General features: G+C 36.3%; 1 protein-coding gene and 1 non-coding gene across 2 annotated transcripts; both read left to right on the top strand.

Moving 5' to 3' along the window:
• Positions 1 to 9,118: 9,118 nt before the first annotated feature.
• LOC118490872 lies at positions 9,119 to 9,225 on the top strand. The gene has a single exon (XR_004890097.1). It is a non-coding gene; the product is annotated as a small nucleolar RNA R71 (small nucleolar RNA).
• A 3,140-nt stretch (positions 9,226 to 12,365) lies between these two features.
• On the top strand, positions 12,366 to 21,837 carry LOC110930415 (putative wall-associated receptor kinase-like 16). The gene is made up of 3 exons (XM_022173712.2): positions 12,366 to 13,316; positions 19,393 to 19,563; positions 20,439 to 21,837. Exons 1-3 carry the CDS (start codon positions 12,446 to 12,448, stop codon positions 21,599 to 21,601), a joined length of 2,205 nt encoding a protein of 734 aa, XP_022029404.1. The 5' UTR covers positions 12,366 to 12,445; the 3' UTR covers positions 21,602 to 21,837.
• Positions 21,838 to 23,953: the final 2,116 nt, after the last annotated feature.

Raw genomic sequence — 23,953 nt, 5'->3', positions numbered from 1 at the left:
GGAGAAGGCGCCCATCAACTTAGCGGCGCGAATGGCTGAATACTTTGTGAAGTGCTCAGGGAGGACTCCTAGCAGTCAAATACATGGCGGTCAGTATGTGACCGAAATTGCATACAACGAACACCTTATAACTGAGGAGGTACTTCAGAGTCTCACTCTGATCACCGAGGGGGTCCATATTGACATCAGATCACTGAAGGCAATGGGTTTGATTGTAGAGACTGATCAGGGGGATAGGTTGAGGGGGCTGAATAACGAGGTCTGGGACCCGTTACCCCCGCTCCCAGCAGAGGAAGAGGAAGAAGATGTAGAGATGCATGAGCAGCACCAGCCACACACACTGCCACACCAAACACCGCCACACCAGCCGCAGCACCATGAGTTCTACCAGCACCAGGACTGGCCTGAGTTTTATCAGCAGTTCCAGCAGATGCGTGTCACGCAGGAACAGCATGGTACGTACATCGATCAGATTAGGACCAGCCAGGACCAGATCCGGGCTAGTCAGGATCAGCTCAGGACCACGCAGGATCAGCTGAGGCAGAGCCAGGAGAGCTTATACCAGGGGGTGAGTGCCGGGTTTTCGTACTTATTCGGGGAGATGCACCATGCATATCCCGACTACTTCCAGCACCCTCCACAGTTCCCACCGTGGAACCCACCTGGTTATGGTGGTGCGGGCCCATCCTTCACGAGAGACGATGACGGCGATGACGAGTAGGAGTTGGTGGTGATGTTCGTTGGTGGTTTTTATGGTTATTATTAGTACTTGTTATTTCGGGTGTTCTTTTTGCTTAGTATGTCGAACACCCTCGGATTGTATTGTATTTTAAAACACTTTACTTTATGTTGTGTCTTTGTTTGGACTAGTAGTATTTATGTACATTATGGTTTATTTGGGTTTATTCTGTTACTGTTCTGTTGTGCTGTACCATATGACATATTTGCAGATTGTGGCTATCAAGTCTTTGACCGGAGCATATGACAGACGCAGCTTTGGAAGCCTCGATTCATCAGATATCATCTTGAGGGGAGTACTATTACCCTTTTTCTCTATATTTCGGGTTTCGCATTGGGGACAATGCGAAGTTCAAGTGTGGGGAGGGGGTTAACTTTGTTAACTTTGTTTGTCCTCATATTTATATATATATATAAAAAAATCAGAAAAATCATTCAAAAATACCTGTATTTTGTATATATTTTAGTAAATAAACCGGTTGGTTGTGTTTTAGAAAGCATCGGACTTGATAAAAACTCGACAAGCAAAATATTTTTGAAAAAGGAAACCGGAAAGCGTGACAAACAAAGAAAGACTTACATGATAGTTTTCACACTTTTACCCATTCCATCCGTTACGTGAGCATATTTGAGCCTATTGTTATATATTTGTTCATTTCGGAGTAGGAGTGAGCCGGATGTCATGTGTAATATAGAACTTGCCACTAGTATGCTTGTTAAAACCATGAACTTGTGGATTTGTGTAAAAGTGATAGAGGCACTTAGATTACCCCTTTGTTGTAAACCTTGTTCTTTGTATTGTGCTCCCCGTTCACCTTATATTACCCTTTAGGATTAACCATGTCGAGCCTTCCCGTTTACCTTTGTTTACCCACATTATCGCCCACTTAGCCAAATTTAGCCTTTGTATGTTTTAAACCCTTTTTAGTGTTGAAACTCGGGCAAAATAATCGTTTAACTAGCGTTTGTTTCAGTTTATTGTATAGTTTGCAAAAAAAAAAAAAAAAAAAAACCCTAAAATAGGGTGAAGTTGATAAAATCGAGCAATTTTGAACACTTAAATGTTAAAATTTCGTTGATAAGCTCGATTGCGCAATAGTCGCCTTTTTAAGGCATTTGTATGTATAGTTGTTTACGTTGTTGCTAGTTAAACGATACTACCGAGTTTTAACCATTTTCACCACTTTATATGTCTACTTCCATACCCTTCGCCCAAGCCTAACGTTACAACCCGTAAAGACCTCTTGATTTACACTTATTTGCATGTTGGTTGGTGGAGACGAGATCTTATGACAAGCTTATGATATTGCATGTTTCATTGACGAGGCATTGAGTGTTTGCACATACACATTATATGTATGTTTCATAAATAAAACCGAGTGTATGTGAACATTGTGAGTCGTGTGAAGATTAACATGTTGAGTCGATTAAATGTGAAGCCACGGCTTTTTGGTTGTCGCTTTATAATTGCATATGCTTGTTGGGTTTGAGTCTTTTGATGTTGTCTTTCGACAAACCGGCTAACCGTTTATAGTAGTTTTCAATAAAATAGTGTGTAAATTATCGTTCTTGTTTATTTCCGTCTTTTATTGCTTTTTAGTTCAGCTTGCTTGAGGACAAGCAAGGTTCAAGTGTGGGGAGATTTGATATTCGCTAATTTACACATATTTTAGTCCCCCGTTTTACCCCTATTTTATGCGTTTTCGGCCGTAAAACCGTCATTCAGATACTTAATTATCTACATTTTTGTTTACAGGCCTAAAACAGCATACCAGACAAGATGATAGCGAAAACGGGGACTTTCCGGACAAAACGACAACGCTGCGAAGATTCTGTTGGAAAAACTGACCTGGGCGTGTTGCACGGTCATGCGGTCATATGCACGACCGTGCATATCCGACAAACAAAGAAGACCCGGCAGTGAACGGACCGTGCAACTCTGCGTGCAAGGCATTGCAGGCCAACCCAATATGGAACGACCGTGCCTCATGCGGAACGGTCGTGCGTATCCGAAGACACAGGAAGACCTCGGAACTGAACGACCAAGGAACCAAGCGTGCAACATAGATCTCGGTGAAGAACGCCCGTGCCGATTGTGGAACGCCCGTGCGTGGCCGAAGACCAGTCAACGATCTGTGACGTCATGCAGTATGGTGGCCCACCACCAATAATGCTTAAAGTGCACGGTCGTGCGATCGGGAGAACGGCCGTGCAACTTCGAAAAAGCATTTAAACAGAACAGAACCATTTTAGTAGTAACTCTGGACATTTTGGGAGCTCTGCAGGCGATTTTGAGGCTCCGAAGGCTTCTGCTTTCACTCGGATTCAAGCCATATTGCCCGGTTTTGCTCATTTACTATCCAGATTCTCATTCTTATGCTTGTTTATGGTTTGGTTTCTCAAATCTTTCCATAATTTTGTTATGTTTCAAGCATTTAGACTGATTATTATGTATTAATGTAAGCCTTTGGGCAAAAACACAACAATCCCTTGCTTGATTATAACCATTAGTATGTTAATCTATGTTTGTAATGAAACTTTGAAGTATTTTCTATGATTATCTTTGATGATTAGTTTGCAACCTTGTTATTGATATTGATTTCTTGATTATAAGTAATTGTATTGGATGATTGGTGCTTGGTTAGGTAAGATAGTTGAAGAATGAAGCTTATTTAATCATGTATTAGTAAACTTTAAACTTTGTTAACTAGCTTAACTTGGTTAAAATGTGGGCACCATGATACTCTAACGGGTTAGTGGTTTAATAAAATGTAATTATTGTTAATCAAGAAAGCTTGCCTTCACGGAAGGACTCTAACGGGTTAGATGGTGTTGTTACAAATTCTTGCCATGATTTGTTAGCTTAGTTAGTAGTTTCGGCCAAAATTGCTATCTTGGTGAATTTATGCGTAAGATTTGTAAAATGAACTCGGTTGTGATTTAATCTAATTTATGCTTGTCTCGGTGGTTGCATTGTGTTTATCGGTGTTGCTTTCCTTGATTAAGTGAGGTTAGAAAACTCCTAACGGATGACTAACTTATTTTTAGGAGATTCATAGACATTTATCAATTGCACGTTAAAGAACAATTTTAGGTGGTTAAAGTGTGTTTATCGTTTTAACTTTCCGAATGATTGTCATGTTAGGATTCCCGAAAGGGATACTAATTGTCTCGAAATGGAAAATTGACCGAATGCTTCTAGTGCCAAAACTGACTTAGTTGACATGCTGAGGTTGTGTATTAAGCAAGGCTATTAATATATAATTTACTATGTTTTATAAGTTTTTATTTATGCTTACTTTAGTTTAATTAAAACCAAGACAATTTATGTTTTTACCGGTAATTTAGTGGCAAAGGTCTAGTACTATTTCTCCGCCCATTTCCGTGGATCGATACTTGGTTCTTACCGATACTTTACTACATATATGACGGGGTACACTTGCCCTTTCGTGTGTGTTTTGATGTAAAAGTAACAATCACTTTTATAAATTTAAAACCAATTCGTGTGTAATTTCATTGTAAAAATATGTGTAGTCACGCACGTACCAATTAATGACCTCAAGTTTCCGCCTACCCATTCACATGATCTAAAAAGTAACCCTCCTTACGCTAACCATATCATGTATAAAGTAATCATAAACATTGTAACATGTATTTCACCCCCGCAGTTTAGAAAACTGAAAACAGTTAAGAGAAAAGGGGGACATGAACTCACAGTCAGTGCGTCTCTACCAAGCACTCCAAATCAGGCAGCTGTGCAACGACCTACATGTACTAATTCTATTAGACGGATGGCCGTGCCTTAGCTTTATAGTTTGGGTTTTTGGGAAATAGTTAGACAACTATTTCGTGTTTATATTTTGCATGTACTTGGTAGTTAATCTCCTTCCCAAGGATGGGGGATTTAATACATGTGCGTTCAATTTATAATATTAAGTCTCACTTAATATATCTTCATTCCAAATATAAATATTTTTCTCAAAAATATTATATTTCCATTTCACATAATTTTCCCAAAAATAATACGTTGACAAAATTACGCGTTCATAAATATTTCCGTATAATGCGTAAGTTACGTTTTAACGATCGAGTGGTAATAATAATTACCGATGTAACTTATATATTTATTGTGAAAGCGTTCGTATTATTTTGGATTTGTCAACGTTTGCAAATATTATTTTTACTCTAAAAATAATATTTGTGTATTTTCACAAAATAATCATAAACAGTGTTGTGAAAAATTATATTTACCAAATATATATTTATCACGTTTAGTTTTGTGAAAATCCCACCTCCGAATATTTGTAAATAAAGTCGTGGCGAAATATATTTTGAAAACATGTCGAAAATAATTCTAACACTTGTAAATAATTCTAAGTGTTAGGTTTTAGAAAAATTTCGCCAGAGTTTCCTCTGTAACTGGAGGTGGCCACGCTTTCAAGCGTATCATTTTCTTTTACAAAATCATTTCAACAACTTCTTGATTCAATCAAACAATTTCCAACACATCAAACTAGTCGACAAGTATGTAAATCGCATAATCACATGAACTTGTGGTTTTTCCGAGAACTATAGTGTAGATCCCATTATATTTTGTGGATCTATGTGTAACGTAACTTAATCCTGTAAAAACCTCGTTTTTAGAATAAATCTATCTTTACAACTTCCCGTCATCTTTTGCAAAAATTATTATTTTGTCGGATCTTTCATTTCACAAGTGTTTATACACTTGTGGTTTGTAAAAATCACACTTGTTAGTGTGTTATCCGTCTTTTAGAAAACATGATTTTCTCGACACTTGGTCCTTTGAAAATACCACTTGCAGATACGTAGATCCGCTAGTTTTAAACACTATTTTACAAGTAAAAATACTTTTACACAAGTTCATGTTTCTCGTGTGGTAGAGTTTCACCTTTTAACCCTTGTACCGATAGAAACAAGCTTATGTCAAGATCTATGATCTTAACAAAGTCGGGTTAAACGATGATCCGAGCTACCACAACGTAGATCGGGCCTCAATATTCACAACTTACAAATACTACAACTTTTACACAAGTATTAAGCTTTTATCCAACAATATTCATGCATTTAGTAGACTTTAAAGATTCAAAATGCAAGTTTTCGAGTTTTAACCGTTACAAATCTTATTAACCACCTTAGATTAGTTCAAGAGGGTGTTTTAAGTGTTATACCTCTAGCTCGGGGCTAGGGAAGAATCTATGCGAAAAGGTGGTGGATAAAAGCAAGATAACGAGGTCCTTTGCCTTCCGTTAGCTCCAAGACTCCTTATGCGTGATCCGTAAGACTTGTATGATGTTGGAATGTATGGATCAAAAGCCGAAAATGGATGTAGAAGGGGGAGGGGGTTTGGCCGAGAGTTGGGAGCAAGAGAGGGAGAGGTGTGTTGGTGAATGTGGAGTGTAAGAACTCTTGAGTAGATGATGATACTTATAGGCATTATCAAGTCCTTAATCCATTGGGTTTAATGTCACCTAGATATCCAACATATGTGATTAAAATAATCAAACTTGGTACAAGCTTAGTTACATTGGGACCGAAATCGGTCATGGGGGGGGGTCTAGTTCGATTCCAACAAGTTGGTTGGTGTTTAGTTTAGTTAACTAGGTTAGATTAGGGGTTAACTCGGTTAGTGGTGTGTTGTGTTCTAATGCGGGTGTTAGGGTATTCAGGGACCCTAACTGGCTCAGAAAAAGACCAATATTGTTAATGTCAATATTTTTATGTTCCGGGTATAATCCGGTTGTTCGGTTGGATAGAAATCCGTTAAAGTGCTTAAATAAGCTTTTAAGTGTCGTAAATAATATTTTTAGTGACACACTCATTCTGCAAAGTGTCAGGAATATTTTCCTCATGTTTTGGCACTTTATTAGTTAGCCAGAAGCTAGTATGTTAATAAAAGTGCTGTGTTTTGTGCTTAGAGTACGTTTTAGGCACATCCAGTCATTATATCTTATTCCTAGAGACGCAGTTCTACAACCCTTGTATCCCTACACTCACTATGGGTGTAGTAAATTATTTCTGGCTGATACAGGCCCTTAGAGGCAGTGTCTGCCTGATGCTGGCTTTATCAGCATGTTCAATAGGTTATCCATTCTAATGCTACTGTGCTTTAGTGCATCATGTTTGTCACTAAGGTTCAACGTGTAAATAATGTAGTGACGGTAATTAAAGTATGATGCAGGAATATACAAGTACTAGAAATCAAGTAGCAGTTCGTCAACAATTTCAGTTAAGCACCGTAATTAAGCAGCAATTAGTTATTAATTAAATCGTACGGATACCTGGTTTAGTGAGGGTTGTCACATTTAGCTGGACCAAGCGTGGTCTATCATGTGATACCACTTGAGGATGTTGAGTATCCCATGAGTTTGCTTCTTTTGATGGCATTTTCTAATCTTGTATCGATGGCTTCCACGCATTGTAATGGATCATCTTCCACTCTTTGACCGACTCCAATTCTTTTTCTCCGAACCTTAACGTGAGCTTACCGTCATTCATATCGACCATTGCTCGTAAAGTGGCAAGAAAGGGTCTCCCCAAAATGAGTAGCACAACCTTGTCTTTTTCCATATCTAAGATGACAAAATCAGCAAGAAAAACAAAGTCACCTACCTTGGCCATTAGGTTTTCAACTATTCCTTCTGGATATTTTGCTAATCGATCTACGAGTCAGATAGTCATCTTGGTTGAAACTGGACCTCCAATCCCTAGTCTTATGAACATGGAAGTGGACATGACGTTGATACTTGCCCCTAAGTCTGCCAGTGCATTCTTCACTACTAACCCACCTACTGAGGAGGGAATAGTGAAGCTACCCGGGTCATGCTACTTTTGTGGTATTTTGTTGAGCAGGACCGCTGAACATTCCTCCCCCAATTCTATCAAACCGTTTCTTGTTGGACATGAAATCTTTCATATATTTGATATATTTTGGCATCTTGTTATAACATCTACATAAGGTAGGTTTACATGGAGTTGTTAAAGTAGTCTTATGAACTTCCCGAGTTGTTCTTCGGTTTTCTATTTTACGAAATGATATGGGAAAGGGACTCGTTGTTTTTTAACGAGTTCCTCTGGCTGAGTTTGGCAATTGGTTATTTTGTCTGGTTCTAGAATGGAGGAGTGGTTTGGCTTTCTTCAGTGGTTGGTTGAGTAGGAGATGGGGGGTCAGAGAGGTTGTCAATGGATTGGGTGGTATGTGAAATAGGTATATTTTTTTGGTGGTGGTTTGGGTGGTGAAGGATATGTTTCTTCGGGGCCAACTTTTTGGCTTCTGAAGTGCGCCTTGAGGCCTTTCGAAAAGTGTTTTTGCCATTTGACCTAGTTATTGTTCGATAGCTTGAATAGTGGATCTTTGGATGCGTATGCCTGCTTCGTGTTGAGAAAAACATTTTTCATACCTTTTAACAGCTTCTTAGAAGAGGTGGGTGATTGTATCTTCTAACTTGGATAAGTCATTAGAGGAATTGTTACTTTTATATTGGGGGTGAGGAGCAAACTGCTGCTCGTTCCTTTGAAAATTATCCCTTTAGTTAAAAGTCTGTTTTTGTTTTTGTTGTTGTTGTTGTTGTTATTATTGTTGTTGTTGTTGTTGTTGTTGTTATTGTTGTTGTTGTTAGGTACAAATCTAGATTTCATACGTCCCCCACATTCTTCGCAAGCCATAACTGCAGAACTTTATTTACTCGCTTCAAGCCTTTTAAGTTTAGTTGTTAAAACTTCGATTTGAGCTTGAAGCGAGGTGGTTTCATCAACTTTGTATGCACTAGTGCTTTCACCTTGGCATTTCGAGGTGTATGCCATTGAAAGCTGCTTTGGGCTATATCCTCAATCTGCGTGAAAACTTCAGTAGGGCGCTTATTTCTTAGAATTCCCCTGAGTTGGAATCTAGGATTTGGCGCATTTGGGGTTATAGCCTGATGCAGGCCCAAGTGTGGAAGATCAAGCTATGACATTTCTGGAGGCCCATGATCGAGCTACGAAGGGTGATTTACGAAAAAATGTCTGCCTAACTTTCGGTCCAAAAGACGCATTCTAGTGGGAATTACAGGCAATTTTGTGTTTTTTTCATGTTTTATGCACTTTGTTTTTGGACTTGTGTTTGTCCCATGGACTTTTATTGGCCTGTTTCGAATTTCTGTTCTTATTTATGTTATTCTTATGTAATTCAGATGGTCATTCATCAATTTTGCATTAAACCATCTTATCATTTCAAATTCTCTGCCTTTTGGGTCGAATTTGGGGTTTGGGGAAGATTATCACAGGTATTCATAGAATCAACGTGATCAATTCTTCATTATCATTTCACATGCTACATCATAGCCCATTGTTGAAGATGGAAAGCTATTTCCACACTTCTAGTCCATGGTGCAGACATTTTCTCAAAAGTTCTTTAAATCGTTCCCATGTTTCGTATAAAGATTCCCCATCTTCTTGAGGAAAAAAATTAATTTCAATAATTAATTTAGTAGTTTTAACGGATGGGAAATATTGATAAATCTCAGGTGGTTATAAAACCATTGGGAAATCTATTTAGCCATCCCTTTGCTCGGTCCTTTAATGAAAATGGGAACATGTGGAGTCTAATGGCGTTGTCCGAAACACTATTAATATTAAAAACCTCACAAATTTCCAAGAAGTTGGAAATACGGAGATGCGGGTCTTTGTCGGATAGGCCATAGAAAGTAGATGAGTTATGAAGCATTTGGATAAGAGGTGATCTTAGTTCAAAGTTATTTGTGTTTACCCCACGGGCGGCAATTGCTACCTAAAATTATCCAAGGTTGGCCTTAGAAAGTCCATAAAGGTCCTTTCCTCCGCAATTGGTTTTATAATTACTTCGGCCATGAGTATGTTCTCTAACGAAGTCTGCTGCAAAAATATCGTTCTGGCTCGTGTTCTGACTCGTTGATGAATGAGTATTGCTCTGAATCACCCATAGGGGTGGAAGTCATGCAGTACCTGCAAAAAGAGACATAAACGAACGCGTAAAGTGTTCCAAAAAGAATAAAAAATGGAAAATAAAATTCTGCTACGCTTCGATGTCGCAACCCCCGATCCCTGCCCGGGAGCGGGTGTCGCGAGATCAGATAGATGGTGGTCTCGGTGTTTATTAATTTAGCTGCAGAATACACATGACTGTAGTTAGGAAATATTTTTATCAGAGTAAAACACCAAACTTTTTATAACAAATCAATGGGATAAAACCCAAGTTCATTTGACAATACGTTTGTAGGGATAAACCCTAATTATTGAAAACAAAAACTCCTTTTTATTTAGGTAACTTTTGTAGCCACTTTTCCAAGCCTTCAGTGCTCTCCAGCTGGCTTCTATTGGCTTCCACATTGTGTTACCTGAAATGCGTTTTAAAAACATTTTATTAGCAGGAAATACTGGCAAGTACATTCCATTTTTGGAAAGCATCAGTTGTTTACACATTACAATATTAAGGGCGATTACAATGTTTATATCTACACAATTACTCATTCAGTACTATTCACACCAGACTTGTGGGTCATATTACTCATTGGCTAACTCTTTGCCCAATGGTAACATATTTCACATTTTGTATACAAAACCCCAACATACCGGCAGTAATTGTAGAATACAAAGACTTAATCACTTAATTGTATTTGAAAACATTGAGGTTTTGGTAAAACATTTTGACTCACAAAAAGTGTTTAATAAAGAGAAATGTACTCACATTGTTGACTTAGGTGATACTACTATAGCTTCCTGGTGATTCTCTTGGTTATTATCTATTAAAATTAAACAATGCACACGTGTTAGTAAAATAATCCAAATCACATTAACCGTACAACTCGAGACAAAACTCCAATAATGGTCCCATCATTCAGGTACCAGGCGTGAAAAAGAAGCTTACAACGATCTCTGATTCGGAGAACAAGAGGGTGTAAAACAAGGGCAAAAAGAAGAAGCCCTAAAGGATCCCCCTGCTGAACCCCCGTGGAAGACCAAATATAATCATTTCCCACATAAAGCCTAGCTGGTTGCCCGTATATAAAATCAACCCAAGCAGAGATGGATGGACACATTTTCCTTACCTCATTTAAAAGAGCAGTTCTATCCACAAGGTTAAAGGCATTCGAGAAATCGACGGTAAGCATAGCCAACGACCCGTCTCGGTGGTGCGCATTTAAGAGCCTGTTTGCACTATGAAGAACCGCCTCAGCCCCGTTTGGAACCCCGACCCCAAACTGAAAGTCGCCAAGATATTTGGACATATCCTTTCCCACCCCCTTCATCGCTACCTTGGAGACCACTCTCCTCCAGATCGAACCCACTGCAATAGGTCTAATCCCATTATCGGGCTTGAGAAGGGGCGTAAAAGGAGCAGATGCAACAAACTCCGCCAAACTCCTCGGACACCCCCCTCGCAAAAATAAGTTAACCACAGCTGAAATCGCCCTGAGTAGGCTAACCGCAATCACGGACCCTTCATCACAAAGAGCGTCCAAATGGTGTTGAGCCCTCAAACCATCTCTCCCACATGACGTCCCTTTCGGAAAGGATTTGATACACCCAAACACACTGTCGGTCTCCGCTACAAGATGAGGTTCTAACGAAAGGAAAGCGGGCATGCTCAAATATTAAAGATGAAAATTTAATGTGATGATTCGTATTTGCTGGGTATTAAAGGAAGACGATTAAATTTTGAAATACTACTCTTACATCCAAAAGATGCGGTTGCCACGTCTTTTGGCTCATCGTGTATTTTAAAAACACTCAAAAGATGTAGTTAAATAAGAACATCTTTTGGCACATAGTTTTTTTATACATAAGATGCAGGTCAGAGAGGAGGCCCACGTCTTTTGGAAACACCCGTAATGTCTTTTGATAACTTAAGTACAAATGGAATCCTTTATTACAATTTTTAGGGTGTTATGATGAGTTAGTAACTTAGTATTCATGTGACCTAAGCATGTACGTTTTAACTTAATTATGTAAACGAGTCAATCAGTTTCACTGTATGTTTAATTAGGTATCACTCGCTTTCTAGTCGATTGGATTTATTTTCGTTGTGTCACCGGCATTCCATTAATGTAATAGCATGGTTGGCCAATTGAATAAAACTGCTCAAGACTTTTCTCAGTTCTCTCTAGATGACCATCAAGTCATGAAAATTAATATAGACTCAGTCCATGGAAAAACAGCTAGCAAGACCACAACCAACGATAATATCTTGCGAACTCATGAATCTGGGGTCTAAAAAGCATCCACGATGCTAAAGGCTTTAAATACCAATGAGCATCACCTCAGCTTGTCCTGTCAAGTTAGATTCCAATCATTTTAAGAATATACTCATAAAATTTTCTAAAACGTTACATACTTGTATCCTTTTACGCACTCACTTTTTAGTATAAAAAGTATTAAAACACACTCACCTTTTAGTATAAAAAGTATTAAAATAATGTATAAAACAACAATTTTCTGTGTCTGTGTGTGGAGTCTACTCTCTCGTTGGAAAGGTTTGGAATATAAATTCAAACTTCTTGACGAGACCAACTAACATCGTATTCAAAACAAACTCTAAATTTCTAAATTAATAATGATCGATAAACCAACAGTTAACACTCCCTTTCAGCCATTTCATAAATAGTACAAGGAAACCACAAATAAAAAGATATTATCTCATACAAAAGAGTGAAGGAAATCTAGGATCAACATGCTTCTTCATTTTATTCTATCTCTTTATACACTTCCTTTTACAACTCTTCAAGATTCTAACACAAGTGCTATAGCAAAGCCAAACTGTCCAACCCACTGCGGAAACGTGACAGTTCCTTACCCTTTTGGTATTGGCAAAGACACGGGCTGTTCCCTTGACGACTCGTTCTACGTGACTTGCAACTCGTCTTACAAACCTCCAAAATTGTTCCTTGGTTCAACCGACGATAACATCGAAATATACAGCATTTCAGAGTCAGAATTCCGCATTCACAATGAATTTGCAAATAGGTGCTACAACCGAAATGGAACAATCTCCGAAGATTACGATTGGAGTATTGAGTTAAGTGCATTCACTTTCTCTGAAAAGAACAAGTTCACAGTCCTTGGGTGTGATGACTATTCTATCATCAGCGGGAGAAACGACGGCGGAGAATTTTCTAGTGCCTGTATGGGGGTATGTAGCAAAGCACAGGATGTGGCTGAAAATGGGCAGTGCCCAGGAGTGGGCTGTTGCCAGACATCTATACCCAAGGGCCTAGACTACTATAGTATTACACTTAACTCCTTTCAAAACCACACAGGTGTTTGGTCCTTCAACCGCTGTGGCTTTGCCTTTGTTGGTGAGGAAGGCACTTTTGTCTTTCAGGGCACCAATGATTTATCTCTTGAGGGGGGTGTTTGGGAGAGGATAGATGCCACTGTCCCTGTTGTGGTAGATTGGGTAATTGCGCGCGACACTAGGAATTGCTCCGAGCCTTCTGCTTGCAAAGAAAACAGTTCCTGCTATGTGGTAGAAGGCGGTGGGTATCGTTGTAGATGCAACAATGGTTACGAGGGTAACCCCTATCTTGATCCCGGATGCCAAGGTATGTTTCAAGTATATATCAATATCGTCTTCATAGCAACTTTTATTATTCAGGTGATGCTAAACGTACCCTCAATATGTTTAACAACGCAACTCCTAAGAGGGGTAGGTTCAGTAAAAACCAAAGGGAAGGAGTAACAACCCATATTATTTCTAGTTCACTTAAATTATATGCTACATAATTGACTGAAGTGCGACATAGTTGATTATTATAACTAGATGGAAACGGGTTTTATTATTTTTGACAAAAGTTCTTTGGATTAAATAATTCGTCACACATATGATTTTTAACAATGGTCATGTTACACTCAAGGGGTTGATTTTGATTATACCTACCTCTCTTGCTTTCTAATCGTACACCGTCATTGAACGGTCGTTTGAGCTTAAATCAAATGGTCGTTCGGGGTCCTATATGTCAAATCATGGTCCCATATGAATTTCAAATTGTCGTTTGATGACATGAAACAGTGTCATGAGATAAGAAAGTATAGTAGTCCCTTACAAAAACGGGTCTTTCTTAAGGATTTTCCAACATACAACATTTACCATAGAAGCTAGTAGCGGAACTAAATCAGGTCACAAATCCTAAAGTAGAAAAACAATTTTGTTAATAATGAAGACAATTAATCAAGCCATCCGAAGCCGTTATTGGGCTGCATGTTTTATGTTTCTCGTTTATTAGTTAACGGGTCGAAACAATTGTTTCTCTTTTATTTGTTTGGGCCTAAGGCTACATGTAATACCTTAACACGATTTAACCGAAAAGACGCATAGGAAAAATATGAACCTTAAAATTTCTTTTTTTATTCCTCTCCTAACATACTTAGTAACCATTTAAGGACAACTTATTTAAAAGAATTTCATCATTCATCTTTTAATTTAAATATTTCTAAATATTTCAAATATAACATGTGACTACAACCAAGTGACCACCCTTCCGTACAATCAGCGTTCTTTGACTTGAGCTTCACCCGCTTGTCCCTTGTGATTAATAGTAATGATCCGTGTAACATGCGGTCACCACATACATTCACATTATTAGTACTTGACGACATTAGGCGTAATCTAAAAATACGTAATTAAACAGCCATATCACGTTTCATTCTTAAATGCATTCCATCCGAATAACTCCCTGACTTCCAATTTTACAATTCCGTGTCAATCCTTTAGTGATCCAACAATGATATACCTACACTTCATTTCATTCTCTATAGTAACTTGATTAGTACCATTTATGTTTGTACATATGAAACCCATGCCTCTGAATGAACAAAATATATTCATTAGTACATACTAAATCTAAAATGCGTGCTTACATATCTTTTATCCAAACCTTACATATACCTTGAAATTCTGTTACATTCGGACTTACTAATCCTACCCCTAACTTACTTATTTACAAAACATGCATATACAAATGTGCACTCGTCATCATTTCCTAATCATGCCCCTTCTATAGTTCCTATCTATCAACATGCCATTTAAGACCATAATTACATGTACACATACTTATATCATTCCCTTACATTCGCATATATGAGTTTCATACCCGCCCCACCTCGCACAAACTCTTCGATGTGGTTTGGGTGCATTTCGGAAGTTTAACGGGGCTCGGGAATGGCTCTAAGAGGTATCGGAAGCTCGAGACGTGAAATAACATTAATCAAGCCATAATATCATCTTAACACTAAACCCCATTCCCCGAAAAGTAAATTTTTTTACTTCTTGACACATCATCTTCTAGATTCTGACCCGTTTACTTTAGCGTGACGTTCCAAAACATAGACATTTAAATACGACTTACTACAACAATATTTACCTTGGTACTACCATTACTTATACCTTATTTCATGATTCCCTATATTCAAACATGCCATACTTCATCTATAATATAAAGAAGTGAGTTCGGAAATCACTTACTAATACATAGTAAATTTTGCTTACACTCGTACCGGGTTGAAAGGACATGTTCTTACTTTCTTTAAAGACATAACAACCAAAGATACAATCTAACGGGTTTAAAAGAAGGACATATTAATAATTTTATATGCATTCTTAAAATAGAAGTAAGACTAACTTACTTTTGCCCGTAGGATCTTGACTATCTTGTTGTTCTCATGACCCGTTGGTTTTTAAGCTCGTACACCTTGCTTATATTAAAGTCAAATTTAATGGTCAGAATACGTAACGTGGAATTCAATCAATACAACCATTAATATTCATGTGATGTCATACCATACATGTAACCGGTTCATCAACTAGTTCGAAATCAATTGATTATCTACTAGCAACCCATTTTGACCAATTATGTAATTATATGCATAAACTAGTTTGCAAGTGTTTTACACACTTAAAACACACTTGAACAGACGTAATACATTAATTAGATTCAACTTATATTGTCAGCCAAAAGATATACAAACACTCATCCTTAGTAAATTTACAAAACTTACTTGTTTATTTATAAAAATTCTTGTATAGCTGCTATTTTACTACCTTTTTTGACCCACTTACGATTTTTGTTAGCCTTTTATGTTCAAAGACAAATCGTAGACAATTCAAAGAGCTTTCCAAGCATATAAAATACACTATCACACTATTTTTCTATGATTTTATATGATTTTTATAAAATCAGGACAACTTATAAAAGTGATACAATTCAGCTTGTTGTCAAAACTAAATAGTTAACATAACTTGCTGTTTTGATGCGCCAAACATCATAACTAGCTTCTCATGTTCAAGTATGAAATGTAGTACGTTCTACTAGCGTTCCAACCATCTATCATACACCCTAAACGGAGATGTTATGGTCTCATTACAGCCATTACCAAAACAAGTGCGTAAGAATATTTACTTCCGATCAAGTTTGTAAATCTTTTAAATTATGGACCAAAACTCAACTTTAAATAGTCTAACCATGTTTATAGGCTAAACTAAGCATCCTAACTCAGTTTGACATACCGTGGCGTACCCATTCAAGTCTTTACTTCTCATTTGATCACGTATTTAACAATAGTCTTAGGTAGGGGTGTTCAGGATTCGTTTCGAATTCGAAAAATTCGAAATTCGTTTAAATTCGATTCGATTATCAAGAATTCTTTTCGATTACAAGAATTCGAATTCGATTCAATTCGAGTCAAGTAAATCGAATAGGAATCGAATACGAATTTATAATTTCAAATTCGATTCGATTCGAAATTCGAATAAAAATTATACATTTTTATTTAATATTTTTATATATAATACACATATAAATTTTATTAAGCTATACTATAAATTATTGAGAAATTGGCCTGTAATAATCTCACCTAGACCTTATTGGTCATTAATAATCCCACCTCAGAATATTCTCCACACCAGTCCCACCTTTCACCTATTTTTCCTACAATGGTCCCCCGTTAAAAAAACTTAACGGAGTTAAGCTTTTTTCCAAATTACAAACAGATTTTTTAGGGCTTTTGATTAGAACGACGATACGAGTCCATTGATGTAAAACTTGCCTCGAAACGGTGCCCCAAATGATGAAAACGGCGCTTCAATACGGGTGTTTAAATTTCCAATTAACCAAAATCAAGTCACTTGGAGTACCACTTCGAAGTAAGTTTTACATCAATGGACTCGTATCATCGTTCTGATCAAAAGCCCTAAAAAATCTGTTTGTAATTTGGAAAAAAAGCTTAACTCCGTTAAGTTTTTTTTAACGGGGGACCATTGTAGGAAAAATAGGTGAAAGGTGGGACTGGTGTGGGGAATATTCTGAGGTGGGATTATTAATGGTCGATAAGGTTTAGGTGAGATTATTACAGGCCAATTCCCCTAAATTATTTTCAAAATTTTTTCCAAGTATTAAAATTACCCATTGCCAAACCCACTGCATTGACCCATAAGTATAACCTAGGTAACAAACCTATCAATAGATTTCTAACCATAAAAATATTAACTTGTAATGTGGAGTGATTATTCTTACTTCTCGTTTTGAATTTTAGAATTGTGGTACTTTATTTGAAACTTTTTAATGTGATATCGTGATTTATGGCTGCTTTAAAATTTATGTTTCATTTTGATTGTTTTTTACATGTTTTAAAGAATCTGAATTAAGTCGAACTTATTCGAATTCGATTCGAATTCGAAATTTTAATCGAATACGAATCGAATACGAATTAGGTTTTTTATTCGAATTTGAATCGAATTCGATAGGTTTTAATCGAATTCGAATCGAATATGAATTCAAGGAAAAATAAAAATTATTCGAACAATTCGATTCGAATAATTCGAAAATTCGATATTCGATTCGATGAACACCCCTAGTCTTAGGCTAGGCTTTTTATCAAACACTTGGTGTGCGTACTACTATCTAAGCACAATGTACAAGTATTTCATGTTTTGATTCCAACTTCTTGCATTCATTCATCAACACAACTAAGCATCAAATAAATTTCATACTATACTTCAATGTAACTAACAATAATTCATCACATACAACATAATAAATTGAATTTGCACATGATTTGGACATGGGTGATTCACCCATGTTGCCACCTTCACCATCTATGGTGGGTTTCATCTTCAATCATTAAGTCACTTAAAATCATTGATAATCCAAGTCCTATTTGGTGATTCTAACACACCTTCATACTTAGTTTCATACAATTTCAAGAATTGATCATAAACCCATTTCATATATAATCACAAAATCACAAGTTACAACTTACCACTTGTTTATTAGGTTGAGATGATATGGAATCCTCATTCATGCAAAGCATCATTATAAATTTTTGATCTTGATTTGGAAGAATTGTGATGCATTGAATGAGATGAACTTCTTGCTCTTCGTCTCTCTCTCTATACACGACATATATGCACACACTAGTGTTTGTTTTTTATAGAAACTTTCATTCAACTTGCTATATTTAGCCCCTCAATTTTGCCATCTTAAATCATTTGCCACAAACCTTGTATTTTACTATAAGACATATAGTTTTAACTAAGTTAAATAACTTAGTTATCACCTTTAATTCCATAACTCATGAAACCATACTAGTAAGTAAAACATTCGGGTTTTGGGGCAAGGATATTAGGGGTAAATAACATTCGGGTTTTCCAACAACATTATGTCAACCGGAGATATGTGGCGGGGAGGTAATTAAATATGGTGACGGGTGGAAGTAACTTGCGGTGGGAAGGATATTATGGGTAAATAAGATAGGGAATTTTAATTCATTTATTTATTTTTTTGTTTTTTTAAGGTAACTATGTTTTAGTCGTTTTACTATTTTTTTATTAGAAAAAAACAATATCATTTAGTGTTAACCAGATGTAAGCCCCCGTCCTAATGTGACTAGGGCCTTACAAATTAAGACGTGAGATATATGACTTTATGTGGCATCCTTATTGTGCAATAGTTATGCGTGATAATATATAAGTCATCAAATCATAGATGAATAAGTCATTAAAGCTTTTTAAGGTTTTTTTTTTTCTTTTTTGTTTGATGGTTTTTAGTTGTTTTTCCTTTTTTTTTAATTTAATAAACAGATAGCTTAAACTATTATAACTTTTATAATAAAAAAATTGGTTTTAGTTTTACTTCTATAATAAGAATTTTATTTTATTTTATATTTTTTTTTATCTACGTCTGTATATAAACTTTCTTCAATATCGACCTGTTGTTAGATGCTTAATTTTGATAACGTTTCGACCATCCGACCATCCGCGGTATATAAGTTTCAAACAAGCCGCGGAACATGGACATGTAATAGTTACATGAAGCCCATTGATTGGGGTGATTAAGGTTGCAGTTTTTGTGTCCATCATCTCATGCAAGCTTTAATGATTTTTCGTTTTTTAACCATTGCAACGTAAAAAGTTATTTTTCAACTTCTACAATAGTTCGAGTTGTAATTCGAGTCAAGCTCCTGTATGTTTTCACATTATTTTCATTCGAACGTTGGATCTGAATGAGTAGATCTTCAACATTGTTGAAGTTTAATTTCAGTCAACATAAATTCTTTGATGTTAATAAAATTACATATTATGATGTTTACTCGACGTTTTAGTAATTCTACTTGTTTTTATTACAGACATCAACGAGTGCAATGATCCAGGAACTCATCCTTGCTACGGTGATTGCAAGAATACTCCTGGGAGTTATAATTGTACTTGTCCATCAGGATCATTTGGTGATGCAAAAATAGAAAATGGTTGTCAACACCCTAATAATTCAAAGTCTTCTTCATCTATATTCATTATAGGTAATATTTAATGAAAGTATGCGCATGTGTATGAGGGTGTTTGTGATTGAGTTTTGAAGGAGATTTTTAGACTATTGAGTTTTGAAATCAATAATGAGTTTTGAGTGTTTGGGCAAAAAAATAAAAAAAAAATTATTATTTGCATTTAGAAAGTTACAAAACGCAGTTTTCCAAAAGCAGCTCCCCCCATACTGCAACAAAATGCAGTTTTCCAAAAATTGATTATTTCCGTTTAGAAAAGGATTTTCACTTGTTTATTTTTTTAATATATATATTTGCTAAACACTCAAATAGTTGATTATTTGATTACTGTGATATCAAGCAACATAATCAAATCCAAACACTATCTTTCAACATCACGTTTTGTTACAGTTAATTATCTGATTCTGATTATTCAAAACGCATAATTTATTTTCAAAACTCAACCCCAAACACCCTCTATGTCAACTAGTATAACTTTATAAATCTTCAGGATGTTAGTTTCTAAAAAGAGTTAATTACTGTTTTCGTCCATGTGGTTTGTCAAAAATCACTATTTCAGTCCATTAGTTTAAAAATTGCGATTTCAGTCCCTATGGTTTCACTTTCGTAACCATTTCAGTCCACCTCGTAATCATTTCAGTCCATGTACTTACAGAATAAATGGATTGAAATGGTTACGAAAGTGAAACCACAGGGACTGAAATGGTTACGAAAGTGAAACCACAAGGACTGAAATCACGATTTTTAAACTAATGGACTGAAATGGTGATTTTTGACAAACCACAGGGACGAAAACAGTAATTAACTCTTCTAAAAAACATGTTCACATAAACTGAGATAAGGACAACCACTAATTGAAGTGTTTTTTTTTTCCGTTTTCAATTCACATGTAGCAATGGTGTTTGGCCTATTAGCAGTACTATCTGGTATATTAGGAATTTTCTATTGTATAAGGAGGAGGAAGGTAATGAAGCTTCGAGAAAAGTTCTTTGAGAAAAATGGAGGCTTGTTACTAAAAGAAAAGATCAAATCACAAGGGTCTCATGATGCAATGACTTTGTTTAGCATTGCACAACTTCGCAAAGCTAGTAATAATTATTCTCAAGAGAATATTATTGGTCGAGGTGCTTTTGGTGTAGTATACAAGGGAGTTTTATCTGATAAACGTGAAGTTGCAATAAAGAAGTCTATAATAGTAGATGAGAGTCAAGCAGAGCAGTTCATAAATGAAGTCTTTATTCTTACACAAGTCATCCATCGAAATGTGGTAAAGCTATTAGGGTGTTGCTTGGAAGAGGAAATCCCTGTATTAGTTTATGAATTCATCTCTAATAACACTCGTTTCCATCATATTCATTCTAGATTGGGTGGAATGAGTTGGTTATCATGGGAAAATCGGTTGAGAGTAGCTGTTGAAGCTGCTGGTGCACTTGCATATCTTCATTCAGAAACCATAATGCCAATCATACACCGAGATGTCAAGTCTACCAACATATTACTAGATGATAACTACACCATAAAAATTTCAGATTTTGGTGCATCAAGGTTGATCCCATTAGATCATGAGCATGTAACGACTCTTGTTAAAGGCACACTAGGGTATTTGGATCCTGAGTACTTCAACACAAGCCAACTAACTGAGAAAAGTGATGTATATAGCTTTGGAGTGGTCCTTGACGAGCTCATAACCGGGAAAAAAGTAATTAGCGCTGATAGATCCAATGATGAAAAGAATATAGCAACATATTTTGTCAATTCAGTTACAGAAAACCGGTTACACGAGATTATTGAGCCTCGGATATTAGATGAAGGGACTCTTGAGCAGATACAAGGTGTTGCTGATTTGGTGAAAAAATGCCTTAATTTACAAGGTTGTGACAGACCTACAATGAAAGAAGTGGTATTGGAGCTAGGCAACTTGAGGAAATCTACAGCTCATCCTTGGATTCAACAACAAACATTTGAGGAGACTAGAAGTGTAGCCCATGAAGTTGGGCAATGTGATATTTTTGAGTTCTCAGTAGTTACCTCTGGTTATGGTAAAATGGGATGTTAATCTAGCAGCACATTTGTACATGCTAGTTGTTTGAAGAATAAATCAGAGTTAAAGCGTTTTTTTGATAATAGTGTGAGCATCGTCACATTACACCAATCATATATGGTTAGTAAAGTTATATATAATTGTTGTCTTTTATGTTTACCCTATTGCTGCACTACTTGTAACAAATTATATAAAACCTATGGGTGTAAGATTTGTCTTTACGTTTTCTTAATCATGTTGTGTAAAATTTATCTGTGTATGTTTTTAGTCATCAGTAAATCCATTTGAAATGATTATACTGCAAAATAAAATTGTTCAAAGTATTTTTCGTAAAAGTATAAAAATATAAGTTCAGTTAAAAAAATAATAATATTATTTTGTAAGAACTGTAATAGAAAAATGTGTAACATACGTGTTTTTGGTGGATGATGTGCAAGATATTCAATGCTAAAGCGTTGAGATGTTAATTTTATTTAGGTAGCAACTAGAATTTTGACCCGTCGCGCGTTACGGTGGCGTCAAAAGTTAAGTCAGTCGTATTTATACTTTATATTTAACCAGACTCTTTACTGAAAAAAATTATGTCGCCGTCGAATGAAACGTATTATATTTGACCCAACTCGCTTTCGAATACAGTTTACGAACATACAAAGTAAGTATAAAACGTATTATTTTTTACCTGACTCACTTGAGAAAAAAGTTTATGTCAAAACGTGAATTTAAAATGACAGGTACGTTAAAACTGCGATACACAACACACTACGCCGGCGGCACCTTAGCTGTTTATAGCGGACGACACATTATGTGATGCGGTGACCATATAAAACACGTGTTTGATGTATCTGATTAAAATCAGTGTAACCTATATAAGCATTTGTGGTTACAATGTACAATGATGACAATAACGTTTGATACCCTCACGTGACATTAAACGTTTTTAACTTTATTACACACGGTACGTTCGTGACATTAACGCCATTAGATATATATATATATATATATATATATATATATATAGAGAGAGAGAGAGAGAGAGAGAGAGAAACAGGTTCGGGAGAAAACGCTCACAAGTGTGAGAACGGTGAGAACGCATCCTGGCCCAACACGTGCCCCGCGGCATAGAGAAGGGCGGATGGGCTTTTTTGTCTTTTCATTCTTCTTTTATTTTCACAACGCGGTATAATATTTTCTGGCGTCTAAGTTTTTTTTGGGGTTAATCGTATTTAATAAACTTTTTGGCGTTGAATTAATTGTTTTTGTGTCACATATATATTTTTTTTGCGTTATATCATTTTCTGGTTAATTTTTTTGGCGTTTGTGGTGTTTTGTATAATTATTCACTACGAGTAATTAATATTTGCATAAGATTAAAATAAGACCAATTTTTCTTTTGGCGTTTAGTGAATTTTTTGGCGTTTTAATACCCTTTACAAGGTGCTTTGCCAGCAGCGGTTCTCCCAGTTTTCATTCTACTAGCGTTTTGGTGTTTGTAGTTTTTGGCGTTTTATATAATAATGTATTTTATTTATAGAGAATTAGATAACAAAACAACATATAACTTGATATCAATACAATATAAAATGAAAACAAAATTAATTAAAAATGGTAATCTAATTTTTCTTTCCAATCTTCAATGTCATCAGCCTCTTCTTCTTGAATTTGTTTTTGCCATTTTGAACCTTTTTTGAATAATTTAGCTAGATGCCAACTTTCCATCATAAACCCTTTCTTTTTCAGAAGAAGCTGCTTAGTGGCATCCTGTTTTTTAGTGTGATATTCTTGTTTGGTGGCATGTCATTAAAGATCAACTCTTGCTTGATGTTATTTGTAATAATGGAGTCCAAAATAGCATTTTACACTTGTGTTGAACCCTTTATTCCATCCATATAATCATCAAGAACAAAGCTCACATGATGGCATATCACTGTCATCAGTCTCTTTTTCTTGAATATTTGTCCATCTCATTCAGCAAAATATTATTGAGTTAACCCCCTCAGAAAAAGGATCCATTTCAGTGAAAGCTTTGCCATCTATGGTGTTTTCTAGGATATGGCGTTTTTTGCTTTTTCTGGGTGTGATTAATTTCATTGTGTATAGACCCCTCTCTTATAGGAGTTTTTTGGCGCGTAGTTTAGGCGGGACTTTTTGTAGGTCCCTTTTCTCGGAGGATCGAGAATAAACCTAAACCTTGTTATACAAACTCACTAGCGAGTGCGGAATTTGTAGGTCCCTTTTCTCGGAGGATCGAGAATAAACCTAAACCTTGTTATACAAACTCACTAGCGAGTGCGGAATCCAAGCTAGCGAGCAAACCGGGATGATGCAAGAACAAACACAAGAACACACAAGACTCAACGATTAACACCA

Source organism: Helianthus annuus, chromosome 3, assembly GCF_002127325.2.
Source record: "Helianthus annuus cultivar XRQ/B chromosome 3, HanXRQr2.0-SUNRISE, whole genome shotgun sequence".
Lineage (NCBI taxonomy): Eukaryota > Viridiplantae > Streptophyta > Magnoliopsida > Asterales > Asteraceae > Helianthus > Helianthus annuus.
This window is presented reverse-complemented; position numbering and strand designations above follow the sequence as displayed.